Source organism: Heterocephalus glaber, unplaced genomic scaffold (assembly GCF_053883595.1).
Source record: "Heterocephalus glaber isolate CG9 unplaced genomic scaffold, H.glaber_assembly_v1.0 deba00001553, whole genome shotgun sequence".
Lineage (NCBI taxonomy): Eukaryota > Metazoa > Chordata > Mammalia > Rodentia > Bathyergidae > Heterocephalus > Heterocephalus glaber.
Genome location: NW_028258344.1, coordinates 346,481 through 361,532, shown reverse-complemented (window position 1 = coordinate 361,532; position 15,052 = coordinate 346,481). Strand labels below are relative to the sequence as shown.

At 38.6% G+C, this 15,052-nt stretch overlaps 1 protein-coding gene across 7 annotated transcripts in view; it reads right to left on the bottom strand.

Moving 5' to 3' along the window:
• Nucleotides 1-15,052, bottom strand: part of Lyn (LYN proto-oncogene, Src family tyrosine kinase) — a 136,333-nt gene that overhangs the window by 37,199 nt on the left and 84,082 nt on the right. For all 7 annotated transcript variants that reach the window (XM_004871523.4, XM_021249545.2, XM_087190319.1 and 4 more), the window contains 4 exons: nt 13,615-13,764; nt 11,703-11,855; nt 4,746-4,928; nt 2,625-2,701 (listed from right to left, as the gene is read on the bottom strand). In XM_004871523.4, the coding sequence (XP_004871580.1) occupies nt 2,625-2,701; nt 4,746-4,928; nt 11,703-11,855; nt 13,615-13,764 (563 nt within the window). The remainder of the gene's footprint in view (nt 1-2,624; nt 2,702-4,745; nt 4,929-11,702; nt 11,856-13,614; nt 13,765-15,052) is intronic.

Genomic DNA, 15,052 nt, shown 5'->3' with positions numbered 1-15,052 from the left:
GATGTGATTGCAGACTGAAGTTTTAGCACACAGGCCCCCTTCCTTGTTGGCAAGGGGAAGGCCCCCTCTTCAGTTGTCGGTACTATCATAGGAAAAGTCACAAGCAAGTGAAGCAAATGATATTTCATGGTGGGGCAACAGGTGGTCTTATCAGCTCCACACTGAAAGAAGGATCAGGAAGGAGTCTGAATGAGATTTGCATCTTGAACAAAGATGAACTAAAAGGAGGTAATGTTTGGTTGTTAAAAAAAAAAAAGAATTTCAACTGAAGGTGCAGCTCAGTGGTAGAGCATGTGGTTAGCATGTGCCAGGTATTGGGTTTGATCCCTAGCTCGTCTTCCTGACTGCTACTCATCTGTAAGTCTCCACTGATACTACGCCATCTGTTCACTTAAGTAGATGTTCTACCAATTCACCCACGAGCGCTGCCATTAAGGAAATCCAAAAGTTCATCCAGCATAAGCTGGATGTGCATTGAGATCAGCAGCTCAATTGCCCCCAGACCATCCTGTCACAGAGGAGGCCCAGGCACATCACAGCAGAGTCCACTGCAGCTGCCTAGAATTCACAATTTGAGGTCATGGCCAATGTCAGGCTTTGTGATCATCTTGCTTGCAAGCCACAAAGGTTTAGAAAAGAACTGCCCCCCTACCCCGCTTATTTCTAGGTCAGAAAAAATTATTCTTTGTAGTAACAGTAATTACAAAGTTAAATTAGAACATAGTCACAGAGGCTTTGACTTTGGCCTCAAAACTTTTAACTATGATAAGAGAATAATTTATGAGATAAGCTAGGCAAAGTCAAATACGAAATATCCTTCAAGAAAAGGAGCTTATTCTCCAGGTTTAATATACACCCTGATGTAAGTCTGGTCTACCCCATAGGGTTGTGGGCATCGATTACACCTTCAGACAGGCTAGAATAGCTCTGACCATTCAGGCCTCCAAGCCCTGTGTCCCACTTTCCCATATCCTTGTGCAGTGTTACAAATCTTTACTATACTCTTCAAGTTTCTAAAGAGGAGACACCCAAGCCACCACCCAAGCAGAGGGCCTCATTTATCTAGGTCAAGTTGATACAAGTTTATCAGACTTCTGCTTTCTCCATTTCCTGTCCTGCTATCTACCCAAGATCCAGAGCTGCACCCAGCCATGTTACCCTTCCTCATATTACAGAGCAGTGGTCTTCAAACTGTGGTCCTGAAACCTCAGGAGTCTCATGGAACTGTTCAGGGCCAGCATAGCTGCTGGATCCTTTTCCTTTCCCTCTGTTCCATCTCAGCAATTTTGCTTCTGTCTAGATCAGATGTTGGCAGTCCTGATTGCATGTGCATTTCCTTCTCAGATGAGGAAGCTATGAAGCCCACCAAGTTCCGGTGATGAGGGGAGGCTGACTTCTTCATACCCCTCTACTGGAACAATGGGGTTTCCCAGCTTTCACCAAAAGGCTCTGAAGGGCATGAGCCAATGACAGCTCCTTTGATTTGACCTTCACTATCTCCTTGAAGTAGGAATTACCATTCCCGTTTCATGGACAAGTAAACTGAAAAGGCAAAGGACATTCTGAAGGTGATATGGCTCTCGAGGGCAAAGCTAGGACACAAGCTCTGCTCATCAGATGTTAAACTCCAGCTCTGCCCAAACACTCTGGCGCAAAGTATGTATTCTGTTCCCATCTTACTTGAAGTACTTTCCCTGTGTATTCATTCATTCCTTCAATATCATCTTCCCAAGAAGGTCTTATCAATTTCCCAACTGAAAGAGAGTCTGAGGGAAGAAACAGACAACATTTTCCTAGAACATCTGTAAAGCTTTTGTGAACGTACAATGGGGGTGTACGATGCACTGCGTGCCCCGCATGAACCACTCATGGCCAACTAAGGAACAGAATAAGCAAGTTACTGACCATGACTAACAGACACAATGAAACTACTAAAAGTCAGTAGTTGGCATCACTCATACGTACTTTTCCTTGATATACCAGGCACATGGCTGTGTTTCTGGGTATCTTGTCTCTGTTCTGAAATACATCTCAGAAAACATTTGATTCCAAAATAAACAAATGAACAACTCCTAGGTTAGTTCTAGTAATATTACAAATGGGTATTTTTCAGAATCCCAGGACACACTGAACAAGAAAGAATTGGAAGGAGAAGGACAGGAAAGGACTATAGTTCCTTTTTTTAAAGAATGCTGAGACCTTAATAGTATCTGTACCTTAGATTCATAACTTAAATAAAATATAGACATGATTTAAAAGTGGCTGTACTTAAGGAAATGCTTTTCTAAAATTCTAAGCAAAGGGATCAATTCAGCCCCATTGTTTCTATGACTGGTGAGGAAATGATATCAGCATAAAGAGGTTGACCTGTGTTATAAAAGGTGATACTCAAGTCAAATCTGGACACACACACACACACACACACACACACACACACACACATTCTGTGTGAAACTCTTGTTACTGTCTCCAAGGAAGTGTACTCTGGAAGGACTTTTTCTCATAACCACACATGGAAACACTCAAATGAAATTTTTTTTCCCTGAAAGGGCAAGTTCATCCAGAATTTGAAGCGGGAAGTTCTCTGCACATTTATATGCAAACTGGGGTTTTTAATGCCTTACCTGAGCAGAAAAGTCAATGAGCTTCGGGAGCAGCACTTTGCCTCCTTCATCACTCTTGAGGAAGTCTAGCAAACTGCCTATTTACACAGGAAGAGCAGGTTAGTGCAGGTCCAACACATGAGAAAGAAATTCAAACAAAATTCAAATGATCATTATCACTGGGGGAAAGACCCCACAAAATGACTGGCTTTGCAGTTCTATATGGTTATAAAGTCTTTTCCTGAGTTGGGTCAAATTCAGTTCCTTCCAATCTTTTATCTTTGACCTGATGTTAAACATGGCATGTGCTCCAGGTGAGCAAGAATGATGATGGATAGTGCCTTTCTCTCAATATGTGTGTGAAATAATACATGCCAAAGTAACTGCCATCATAATTAGCTTCCTGTAGCCAGCTCTTTAGTGAGCACCTTTGGAACAGAAAACAAGCAAGCAAATGCTCATAGAGAGAGCCTTCCACAGACACCAGCTAGGCTCACTCCCATTTGCCTCCAGCAGAAGGCACAGAATTCTGCACATGCCATAGGTACTCCATGAAAGGTACCTGAGGAACCACCCATGCCCTGGACAAAGGCAGGAATGTGCAGATGGACAAACATTTTCTCCTACTTCCTTGGCCTGCCTTTTCCCTGGAACTTAAGTACCAATCTCCTGGGTAGCCTTGGCCAAGTCACTGACTTCAGGGTAGTGTCTGTAAAATGGGCATGGTAGCTTTGTTGGAGTCCTTGTGAGGATATAATCAGGGACGGATTTAAAGCACATGACATGGGGTTTTGCAGGCAGTTAAGTGCTCAATAAATGTTATACTATCTCATCTATGACATGGAACATAGATGGAACATAGTACTTAGCCCTTGGGCTGCTGAAGAGAGATCACCTGTGGAAGGCACAGAAAACAATCTGGCAGATAGAACACTAAATAAATGTTAGGTATTGTTATGAAGAAAACAGTGTAGCTATACTTATGGTTAAGAATATTATTAATTGGAGCCAGGGATTTAGCTCAGTGGTTCCACCGCCTGCCTCGCAAGCACAAGGTCCAGAGTTTGATCCCCAGTACCAAAAAAAAAAAGCATAGTATTAATTAATTCAACAACATTTACTGAACCACAAAGCATCTGCTCCTGAGCCTGGTTTCTGGGATATAGCAACTCAAGGCATATGGGTTAGATTTGTTTATTTTGTTTTGTTTTTAGAAGATCCTTTTTGGAAGGACTCTGAGTAACTGCTATTCCTAAATGTTAACAGATACTAAATAATAAAATCCACCTTTTTAACCTCTTTGGCTATGTTACACTATAATCTCCATTATATATGAGCGATTATTAACTTTGAAATGTTATCCATGTAGCTTTCTTCCTTTCATTCATTACTTCAAGACTTTTTTCTTTTGCAAATCATTTAAAAGTTTATCAGTATCTCTGAAACTGGATGAAGTGAACAGAAGAAGGATGGTTATTCAAAGCCTTTTATTTTAAGGTAATTACAGTAGAAGAAAAGATTGTTGCTTGGTACCTCTTCTTCAGGTATTCCATAATTCCATATGAATTTAACCTCCAAGCGTTTCAGATATATTAACTTGTTTTGTATTCTACCCAAGCACCCTATCACTAAGCCACGTGCTGAGCCCCCATATTAACACTGTAAAGTGACACCCTGAACATTTTCATAATGCTAAAGAAAAAAATGAACTAATTGTACATTTTTGAGTATTCACTTTTTAAGCATATAATAAAAATATTCTTCTTTGAAATATATATTCATTTGTTTGATAAGTACTGTATTTATTAGGGTCTTGCAGGTACATGGCACTATTCTTGGGGCTAATAGGCATATGCAAGCAGATGCAGAAAAAATAGAAGACCTGTATATCAATTTCATGACATGTGTTAAGTTCTCATTAGTAGGTTTATAAAATAGATTAACATTAAAATACAATTAAAACTGTACTCTGAATGTTTAGATTTTGTTTTTTTGAGGCTGAAGCCTTGTAAAGATACTGGACAAGGTGGAAATATAGCTCCGTGGCAGAGTGCTTGCCTAGCATGTGCCAGACCTGTGATTCAATCCCCAGCCCCTCAGAATAACTTAAAGAAAGAAAGATGGGCACTGGCCATTACCCACCCTTGGCCATGTATTCAGTGATGATGTAGATGGGCTCTTCCTTGGTGACCACTGCATAAAGTCTCACTAGCTTGTCATGCTGCAGTGTCTTCATGAGGTTGGCTTCCTCAAGGAAAGCTTGCACAGACATGGTGCCTGGCTTCAGGGTCTTCACAGCAACCTTTGTGCTGTTGTTGTAGTAACCTAGGAAGAAAAAGAAAAGTAAGGCATGTTGTATGAAGTGGAAAATTCAAAAGTTTTACTTTGTAGCTGTAGAGTTAGAAAACAATTTAGTTATTAAAAAGGCAAAGTCTTAAACACTATAGAGTGTTAAAATTAGGAATGGCTGGATAAAGGGTAAATGGGAAGGTTCATTCTTTATAGAAAGTCTAAAATTATTTCAGAATAACAATATTCTAAGTAACAGTAAAAATGCTACTTGCACTTTATATAATCACACACACACTGCTTCTATAGTCCCCACTCAAAAAATATAAGCATGTTTTATAGATACACACAGAGGTGATGATGTGGCAGAAAATATGCCAAAATATACATTGAATACTGGCTATCTCTAATGGTTTGATTATGGGGAATTTTAATTTTGTTTGCCATACTTTTAACCATTTACTAAATTTTATAAAATGATTATATTATTTTTATAACCAGAAAAAGTGTTGTACTTTTATACACAAACTTTCAAGTACAATATGCCAGGGTCAAATAAGCATTTCTCAGAATTTTCCGAGAACTGGGGCCAGGGGTCTCTCTGGAGAAAGGGTTCTGTGCTGAAAGGGAGCACGACCGGCCATCTCTCCATGTCCAGGACATGCAGCAGGCATGTTGGGTGTCCTTCTGAGAAGGAACCTGAATGGATTCACCTCTGTTTTCCATACCGTTTTGACCTCAGAACACCTGCCACGTACCTTGTTATAGTTCATGGAACTTCCTCTCAGAAATCCTGACTCTGTGATACAGTTCCCTCAAAGCATCATGTTTTTGGGGCCAGGGATTTAGCTCAGTGGTTCCACTGCCTGCCCTGCAAGTGCAAGGGCCCGAGTTCAATTCCCAGTACCAAAAAAAAAATAGGCATCATATTTTTGGAAGCTGCTTCAATGAAGTACTTAATTTTAATCCTGAGTTTTCTCTTGGGAAAGCCTTGTCTCAGTAGTTTGGCAAAGCAGAAATATATATAATCATTGTCCACTTTCCTTTTCTCTCTATTTTCATATTTCTCTTGAAAGAGCAAAATAATAAAGGTGAGCAAGGAGGTGCAGCTGGCGGTATCCCACCAATCCCCTAGCTGGCCACTGCTTCCTGGTATACTGCAGCTTTGTCGAACCTGCCCTGTGAGAGCTGATGGGGGCTCAAAGTCACAATGTCGCCTAGGTGTGGGCAGCATACAGAGTGGATTGGAAGATGCTCATCAAACAATAATGATCCCCTCTGGGTGCCAGAACTTGGAGTGACTTCTATTTTCTCTTGTTCTTATTCTATTTTGATTAATTTGTCAATGAGTATGTACCTTTTTAATAAAATAAATTATGTTTTAAAAGAAAATAAGTTAATTTTCAATTTCCAAGGCCTCAAATGGGCATGAAAAAGTATTAGTTTATAGTCAATTAGTCATGTTTAGCTACTGAATTTTCTCCCATACATTCAGATTGATTTCTCAGGGCTGGTGATGCAGCTCAAAGGTAGAATTCTTGACTAGCATGAGCGAGGTCTAGGTTTGAACCCAGCACTGCCCCCACAGAAGATGAACTCATTTATTAAAATGTTTCCTTTTCAATTCTGCTTTGGTTATAGTATACAGTAATAGTCTGTGGTATCTTATAGTAAAATGAAGGATTCAGTATAAAACAACTATTTGAACATATGGAGAAGACAGTAAGGGAAAACTGACAAAAAACTCTCCTAGATCCTTCTTGAAAGCTACAACATACACAAAATAACAGAATCATATATAAATAAGTTGACTGGCCATCCATATGCACAATTACAAGCAAGATGAACTTTTCAATGGGTCTCAAGAGTAAGTTTAACTCCATCAGCAGCAGTTTAAAATTACATTTGAATCAAGAAAACTTCATTATAAACTTTTTATTAATATATAAATAGGTCTTCAGTTACATGAGTATATCAGTAGCAAAGCATAGTCTATGAACAATTCCTATGACTTAGTAAGTAAAATAGAAAAATAGGTAAAAGCTTGGATGGGTACTTCGAAAAAGAAGAAATTCCAGTGACTAATAGGTACTCAATTTTACTAGTAGAGAAATACACTTTGGAAAATAAGTTGACAGTATTTAGTAGAGATAAAGATTCATAAGATAATCTGTGGGGGTGTTGGCCCCAAGCTCCCTTGTGGATACCAAGACCTGAGGATCCTCAAGTCCCCTATATAAGATGGCATAATATTTACACCCAACCTACATACAGTCTATCCTAGATCATTTCTAGATTACTTATAACACTGAATACAATATAAATGCTCTATAAGTCATTGTTAAGACAGTACAGTTTAGGAAATTAAGACAAGGAGAAAAGCCTAGACTTGTTCTACCCAAACATTTTCCATACAAGTCTGCTTGAATCTGTGAACCCACAGAACCCACAGATCTGGAGGGTTAACTGTACCTTACAAACTAGCAAACCCATCCCTAGTTACCCTAAAACATTCACACAAAATATTCAGAGCATATTTCTCACAGCAGCCAAAACCTGGGAGCAACTCCAATTTCATCAGTAAAGAGTAAAATAAATGAATACATAAACTGTTTTATGGTTTGAATAAACACACAAGCAACACTAAAGACAGATGAAATGTATCTACACTGAAAAACATGGATGAATCCACAAAGATTTCTGGCAAAGCATATCTCACATTCAACATGATTCATTTATATAAAGTTCAAGAACAGGCAAAACTGGACTGTAGAGTTTGGAGATATATTCATCATCGTACCCAAATGTACTAAAACTATATTTTTAAAAAGTCAGTGGGGTGGGCCAGGGATGTGGCTTAGTGGTAGAGCACTTGCCTACCATGCAGAAGGCCCTGGGTTCAATTACAGCACCATGGGATGGGGCAAGAAAAGCCATGAAATTATGACAAAGGTCAGAATATCAGTTGTCTCTGGGAATAGGAGAAGCTGTGGTTGGGAAGGGACAAAGGGACTCTGGAGCCAGCAAGTTTCCTCTGTGTGCTCTACGGTGGCCACACAGGTTTTCATTTTGTAATTATTTGTGAAACCAGATACTTGTGTGCATTCATTGTAATAAAAGTGCTCCCTTTTTGTCATTGTGAAAACAACTGAGCTAATGGAGACCTTTGTATACTTTCAAAGGATGAAGAAAAAGCATGCTTTTCAAGAGTAAGGGAAAAAATTATCAGGAAACATTGCAGCTGCTAAAGACATTAAAAATGCTGATAAGGCGCTTGAGATAAACAGTGATTAAACAGCTGTGTCACACAGCCACAGCAGCCTCTATGAAATGAGCTCTTAGGGCCACGACACTGAAAAGAGCAGGAGAATCTTCATCCTTACCTCAAAGGCATGATTTTTATTCATTAGTAAAGATTCAATTATACTTTACCCAGGTATTCTCCAGTTATCAGAAACTTCCTTTAACCTAGGCAGAGATACTTGGTGATTGTTACAAAAGGAAAATTATTTGAAAAAAAAGATATCTTCAAGGTAGTAAAGAACTTCTAGCGAAGTGCTATGTTGCCACAGTTAAGGAAAGGTGATGTGACAAATTGAGAAAATTCCAGTTTATTAAAAAGTGCCCTCATACCACAAGATGGGAAATGGCTTTAAAAAAATGCATGCAGTTGATACTGGAAGTTGGCTGATGATTAATTTCGATGCAGTTGGCTCAAATAAGAATGCACCAAGCTAAACTGAATTAAAAATGTTTCTTTATAAACTCTCTCCATAGACTAGGCAGTAAGAGGAAACATTATTTGTCTCTTCACTGTTCAGAGGAAGCATGTCACCCAAGTCAAATGTCAAGAGGATCGCGCAAACAGGAGGAAGCAGCTTGAAGCAGGGACACCTCTGTCTTTCATCCTCCACTCACACCCTTCCCCCAAAGGACAGGTCATTTCCTCGTATTTGTTCTCTGTATTTCAGACTAAAGAAACTCTGATCATCAAATGTCACAGGTAGTCTATGAGCAACTCCTCACATTTAACAAAGATTTTAACTTATCCGGTTAACAATGTATAATTTTAATATTTTTCCTGTCAATGAAAAAAGCTAGCCTGCTTATCTCTTAAAAAATAGGAACTAAATCTGGCAGCTGTAAATTGAACATGGCTTGCTATTACCCTCAGATAGTCAGATCAAGATGACAAACAATGGAGAGGGGGCAACCTTTGATCTCTGCTCAGCACAGCAGCAGCAATCACTATTGTTTTGATTTATTCTCAGTATTTTTCTGCTATATTTATTCAACAGATTGAAATTATTTCAGTGGCTAAGGAGCTCCTGGCTGACAGTCAAATTCACAGGTCCTATCAGCAAAAGACCTCAAGTTGAATATCCTTGCCCTTGCCCTGCCCTTTCCTTCCCTTCCCTCCTCCTTACCCCTTTTCCTTCCCTTCCCCTCCCCCCTTCCTTCCTTCCTTCCTTTCTTCCTTCCACATAAAACTAGAAGGAAAAAAATCACAATTAAAAAGAATAACTATCAACGTAATATCCTAGTGGTGATATTGTGTCAGACTTTTTCAAGATGTTATCATTGGAGGCAACTGGATAAAGGGTACATGGGGACTCTCCGTATTATTTCTTTCATATACATGTATATGTCAACTTTATTGAAATATAATTCATATCTCATACTGTTTATCCATTTAAAGTATAAGGTTCATCAGTTTTTTGCATATTCAGAATTTTGCAACCATTACCACGATCAACTTTAGAACATTTGTATTACGCCAAGGAGAAACCCCATGCTCATTAGCAGTCACTGAAACTAGGCTCTCATCTCCCATATGCAACTGGTCATCTACTTTCAGTCTCTACAGATTTGCATATTCTAGACAGTTCATGTAAATGGAACCATGTAATGTGTGCTCCTCTGTGGCTGGCTTCTTTCACTTAGCATAAGAGTCATCTATATGTACTAAGTGTCAGTTCTTCAGTTCTCTTTATTGTCAAATGATGCAGTGTCACAACATTTTTACTCCACCAGACAGTTTGAATAAAAATAACATTCTGGTTAGAAAAATTAAATATTTTCCAATGCCCCAGTTGTCCTCTTTTCTAAACCTCAATTTCTCCCAGGCACCACATAGGTACATGCTAAATTAAAGTTCTCTAAATTTGAAGTGCAAACATTGGGCACATGGCCCAGTGGATGCCCATGAACAGAACAGGGTTAGAAAGGAGCAGAGGATTAGAGTGTTTGCGAGTGGAAGCAAAGAGGTTTGCTCAGTTCCAGAAAGGACCGATGTGGCTGAGCTCCAGGTGCCCAACTGAGCACAGTCTGGAGCCTCTAGACAGGACAGGGGCTGTGCACAGTTCTCTTCAGCCCACCACTGCCTTGCTCTCAATTTCCTGCTGGTTTAACCTTCAGTTCTTTTGGAATGAGCAGGCTGGGGAGACAAATGGCACCTCTGTGTACTACCATCATGGAGTTGGTAAAGAGTTTACCGGTCTACTTGTTTGTAGTCTTGAAATATTTTTTTTTAAATTGCAAGATAACTATCTTAATATCTTTCCCTCAAATCGACAACTTCCAAAGGTCAGTAGAGTGGCTAGCCAATTTCCTGTTTCACCATTATGCCCCTTAGCTTTGTGACCCTTGCTGTTAATGACACGGGTACAGGGAAGCATGCAATGAAGTTATCTCACCCATACCAGGAAGCTCCTGAAGCTGTACAACCACACAGCTGACCACAGCACTTCTGATGCCAGGAACCCAGCATGGCAGCAAATGCACTTTTAAAGCGTTATTGACTGAGATACTCACATACATGTAATCCACTCAACCAACTGGATTTAGGTGTACTTGGTTGGCTGTCACTTAGTTCTCAGCATGAACTTCTGTCCCTTTATCCTGGCTTCACAGCTGGTCATGGGAGGGTTGAGGCAAAATTCCAAGCCATCACTTTACATTCAGGGTGATTACCTTCCAGTAAATAAGTATAATGCAGTTAAACTACTCTATGTTTTCTTCATAACACATGTGCAATTCCCTCAGCAGCACTTATCCACAGAAGGGTCCAGCTGCATGATTTATAATTTGGTTTCATAATGAAAACTAGGAAAATTCCATCAAAATATAGCTTCTGGTGACTAGACTTAAACACAGAGAATATGACTGCCCATGCTACCTTTCCAGAAACAACTGCATTTTCTCATTAGAACCATAAGGAAAATTGATGGCTTAAAAATTCTTTTAAATTCTTATCACAAGAGAACACAGGGCCAAAATAATGCCCTGGAGAAAGTCTCTGCTATAAATTTGTGAACTTTTTGCCAGCCTAAGAAGGTGATACTTAGCACTAAGGAAGGATTCATTAATGATGTGACTTGGAGAATCTTTAGAAACTTTCTTGGTGACCTTCAAATTGCAATAAATGTGAGGTCGCTTACTAAGCCAGTTGTCCTAACCCTAAGTGTAGCTCTCCCTCAGATGGAAGCAAATTCCCTATGCTTCAAATGTACATCCAGGGAATATGAGGATGAAAGAATTATGAAAGAGTAGACAGAACATTCTGGATAAATACCCACCGTGCCCTACCTTACAAACATTAAGAGAATTACTAAGTCACAAAGAAGACCAAGAGTTGAAGCAAACAGATTTTTCAGGTCAATGTGTGGTCCTAAATGAACGGAAGAGAGTAAAAGAAATGATTCTTCTGATACCATTTAGTGGCTGGCTCAGAAGCTAAAAGAAACTGGTTCAAGCCTTCTTCATCACTGTCTGTGGAGTAGGACACTGGCCCCAGGCCCAAACACTCACCCATCCAGACTTCCCCAAACTGTCCGGCGCCAAGCTTTTTCACCAGCTTAATGGACTCCCGGGGGATTTCCCAGGCATCTTTATCCCATGGCTTCTGCGGTTTGGGACTAATACATGCCTTCTCCAATCTTCTGCATAAGCCATCTGCCTGCTCTAATTTGAAAGAGAAAACCAAGTTTAAGAAATGCAAATAGTCTGTGTCCCCAGAGGATGGTTCCAGGACCTTCCACTCCACACTGAAATCCACAGATATTCAAGACATAAAATGATGTCATCTAACCTATACACAACTTTCCATATTTTGGGTCATCTTTAGATTACTTGTAATACTTAATGTGATGTAAATGCTATATAAAAAAGTTGGTATATGTTCAATACAGATTCAACATTTTAAAATATTGGTTGCTTGTTGAATTCTCAGATGTAGAACCTATGGCTATGAAGGGCCAACTGTACATACTTTGTATCTTACCAGTTTCTATTAATTTTATAATGTCCAACCTGCCACAGTCTACAAACATAAAAGGCTGACATTGCATATCTTTTACATAATCATAACTTTTGAAATTCTTAAAAGGCAATTTGAAGCATTTCATTTTATCCATTAATACTGCTAATATATGAAAACAAAAACAGCAAAGCAAAAAAATACACGAAGGTTGACAGATAATCACACTTAATGGAATGTGATTTCAGATTCTTGAGCCCACATAAGTTCCACAGGACACAAAGATGGGGATGTGGCTATGTCACCCCTGGGCCCCAGCTGAGAACTGTGTCAGGGCACTGCAAGAGCTCAACACATGGGCCAGGTACACAACTGAAAGGATGAGAGGGAGGGAAGGTTCCATGAAATCTGAGGTCCTTGCTCTCTTTCTATTTTGGGACCTAAGCACACTTACAATGTGCATTCTCATGGAGAACATGGTAGAAAAAACAGTAGTAACAACCCCTTCGCCTGAGGATAGTCACACAAGAAATTAAAGGTCATGGGGACAAGCTCCACAGGGCTAGGACGTGATACCAGACACAAGAAACTACCACTTTTGAATCTGTCAGCGATATTATTTGTTTTCTTTTACAAAGAGTGTATTTTATTTATACATATGCACATATGCACACAAAAAAACAGATCTGCAAAACTGTATTCCTGTTTAAAACACTTGGATCTAGGGCTGGGGATGTAGCACAGTAGTGTTGCACCTGCCTGGCAAGTGCAAGATCCTGAGTTTGATCCCTGGTACCAGGGGCAAAAAATAAATTTGGATCTATTGTAAAAATATGCACTGTGCAAAAAAACAAAACAAAACATTTTTCTCTAATTTTGGAATATTAAATGACAAACAGCATACTCTAGGCAGAAAGGACTATTATAATTATTAGAAAGATCAAATCTCATTTTGAACGACAGTTTCCAATTTACAACAGTTCAATTTAGGATTTGTTTTTACTTTATGATGGTAGAAAAGTGCACCTGTACAACCATTCTGATTTTCTCTTTTAGTACAGTGTTAAATAACTTATATGAGCTTCTCAACACTTTAATATAAATTGGCTTTGTGGTATTAGATGATTTTTTCCAACTAGAGGCTAATGTAAATATTCAGAGCACATCTAATGTAGGCTAGGCTGAGCTATGATGTTTGGTAAATTAAGTATATTAAACACATTTTCAACTTACATATTTGCAATTGTTAATGGGTTTATTGGACTATAACCTCATCATAAGTTAAGGACCATCTATATATTTAATCACAGTTGAATTTAGAATCAATTATAGAATATAACCTGCCAACTTTATCTAAAAGAGACATGATACATAAAACATTTTAGTACAAAAACTACTATCTGATATCTTCTACTTATCATAAGAAACATATTCTGCTTTGTTCCACCTTCAGTTTTTACTTACTTTGGTAATGCTTAATCATATCACTGATACAGGGAAAAGTAATTCGTGGAGAGATGTAATAGCCCCCATTGTCCAAACTCCGAATTTTGTAGTGCTTAATAACATCGCCATGCACAGGATCATAATCTCTGACAGACAGAGAGAAGCTTCCTATGGGAAAAAAGTGTAAGTAAAGTGCATGTTTATATTTTACAAATAAAGTTTGCATTGTACAACACTGTGGTACACACCGTACCATAAAAATATGCAAATTTAAGTTAAACATGCACAAAATGCATCATTTTAAGGGGTTTTTTCCATTTAATATATATTTGTTTTATTAAAAACTGCAAATGAACATATTACATGTAAAGTAGACTAAAAGATTTAAAGTTTTACACCATTAATATTATTTCTCCAAAAGTGCTGCTCTTGTTATTTTCTCTTGCTGAAGCTAAATACCCTTCAGATTCAATTTAATTTATAACTGATTCTTCCATTGCTTCTTGATCTCTTTGAGCATTTGAAAACATTCTTTCTGTTATTTTTGCTACTTGACTACTTAGGCTGACTCTTTCACAGAGATGATGGCTTCTTGAGTTAAAATTGTTTATCCTGAATTTTGAGGACATGGTTTTTTATCTGCCTCACATGTATTTTACAAATGAAATATTAGTAGATTTGAGTTCATTGTTCATGCTAAAGAATGTTGTTGTATAGATAATTTGGTTCTTTCTCCACAAATAAGTAGCCTTATAATGTATGTAGCATATTGTTGGATTTTGCTTCTTGACCCACTCTGCCAGTTTGTTTCTTTTGATTGGTGAATTGAGACCATTAACGTTGATGGTTATAACTGAAACGTATTGACTTATCATTGCCATGACTTTTTCTTTTTGTTGGGTTCTCCCCCTTTACATTTAATTTCTTGTCGTGCCAGATGGGTTCATTCTGCTTTGCTTCCTGGGGTTGTGATCCTCAATGTCTGTTCCTAGGATATTGTGTAAAATTCTTTGGAGTGCTGGTTTGGTATTCATGAAGCTCCTAAGGTGCTCTTTGTCATGAAAGTATCTTATTTCTCCATCCATTTTGAAAGATAGTTTTGCAGGGTACATCAGTCTGGGTTGGAGGCTGTTTTCTTTTAGGGTTTGGAATATGTCACTCCAAGCTCTTCTTGCCTTGATGGTTTGTGTTGAGAAGTCTGCTGTGATTCTGATGGGCTTTCCTTTGTATGTGATTTGTTTCTCTTCTCTATCTGGTTGTAGAACTTTGTTCTTCTGTTGAGTTTCTGGAATCTTAACAATTATACGTCTATGTGTAGATTTTTTTTTTGATCAAGGCTATTTGGAGTCCTATATGCCTCACTTATCTGTACATCAAGCTCTTTTCCCCTGCTTGGGAAGTTTTCTGCCATTACTTCTGCAGAGTTTCTTTATGTCATCTGCACTCTCTCCTGTTT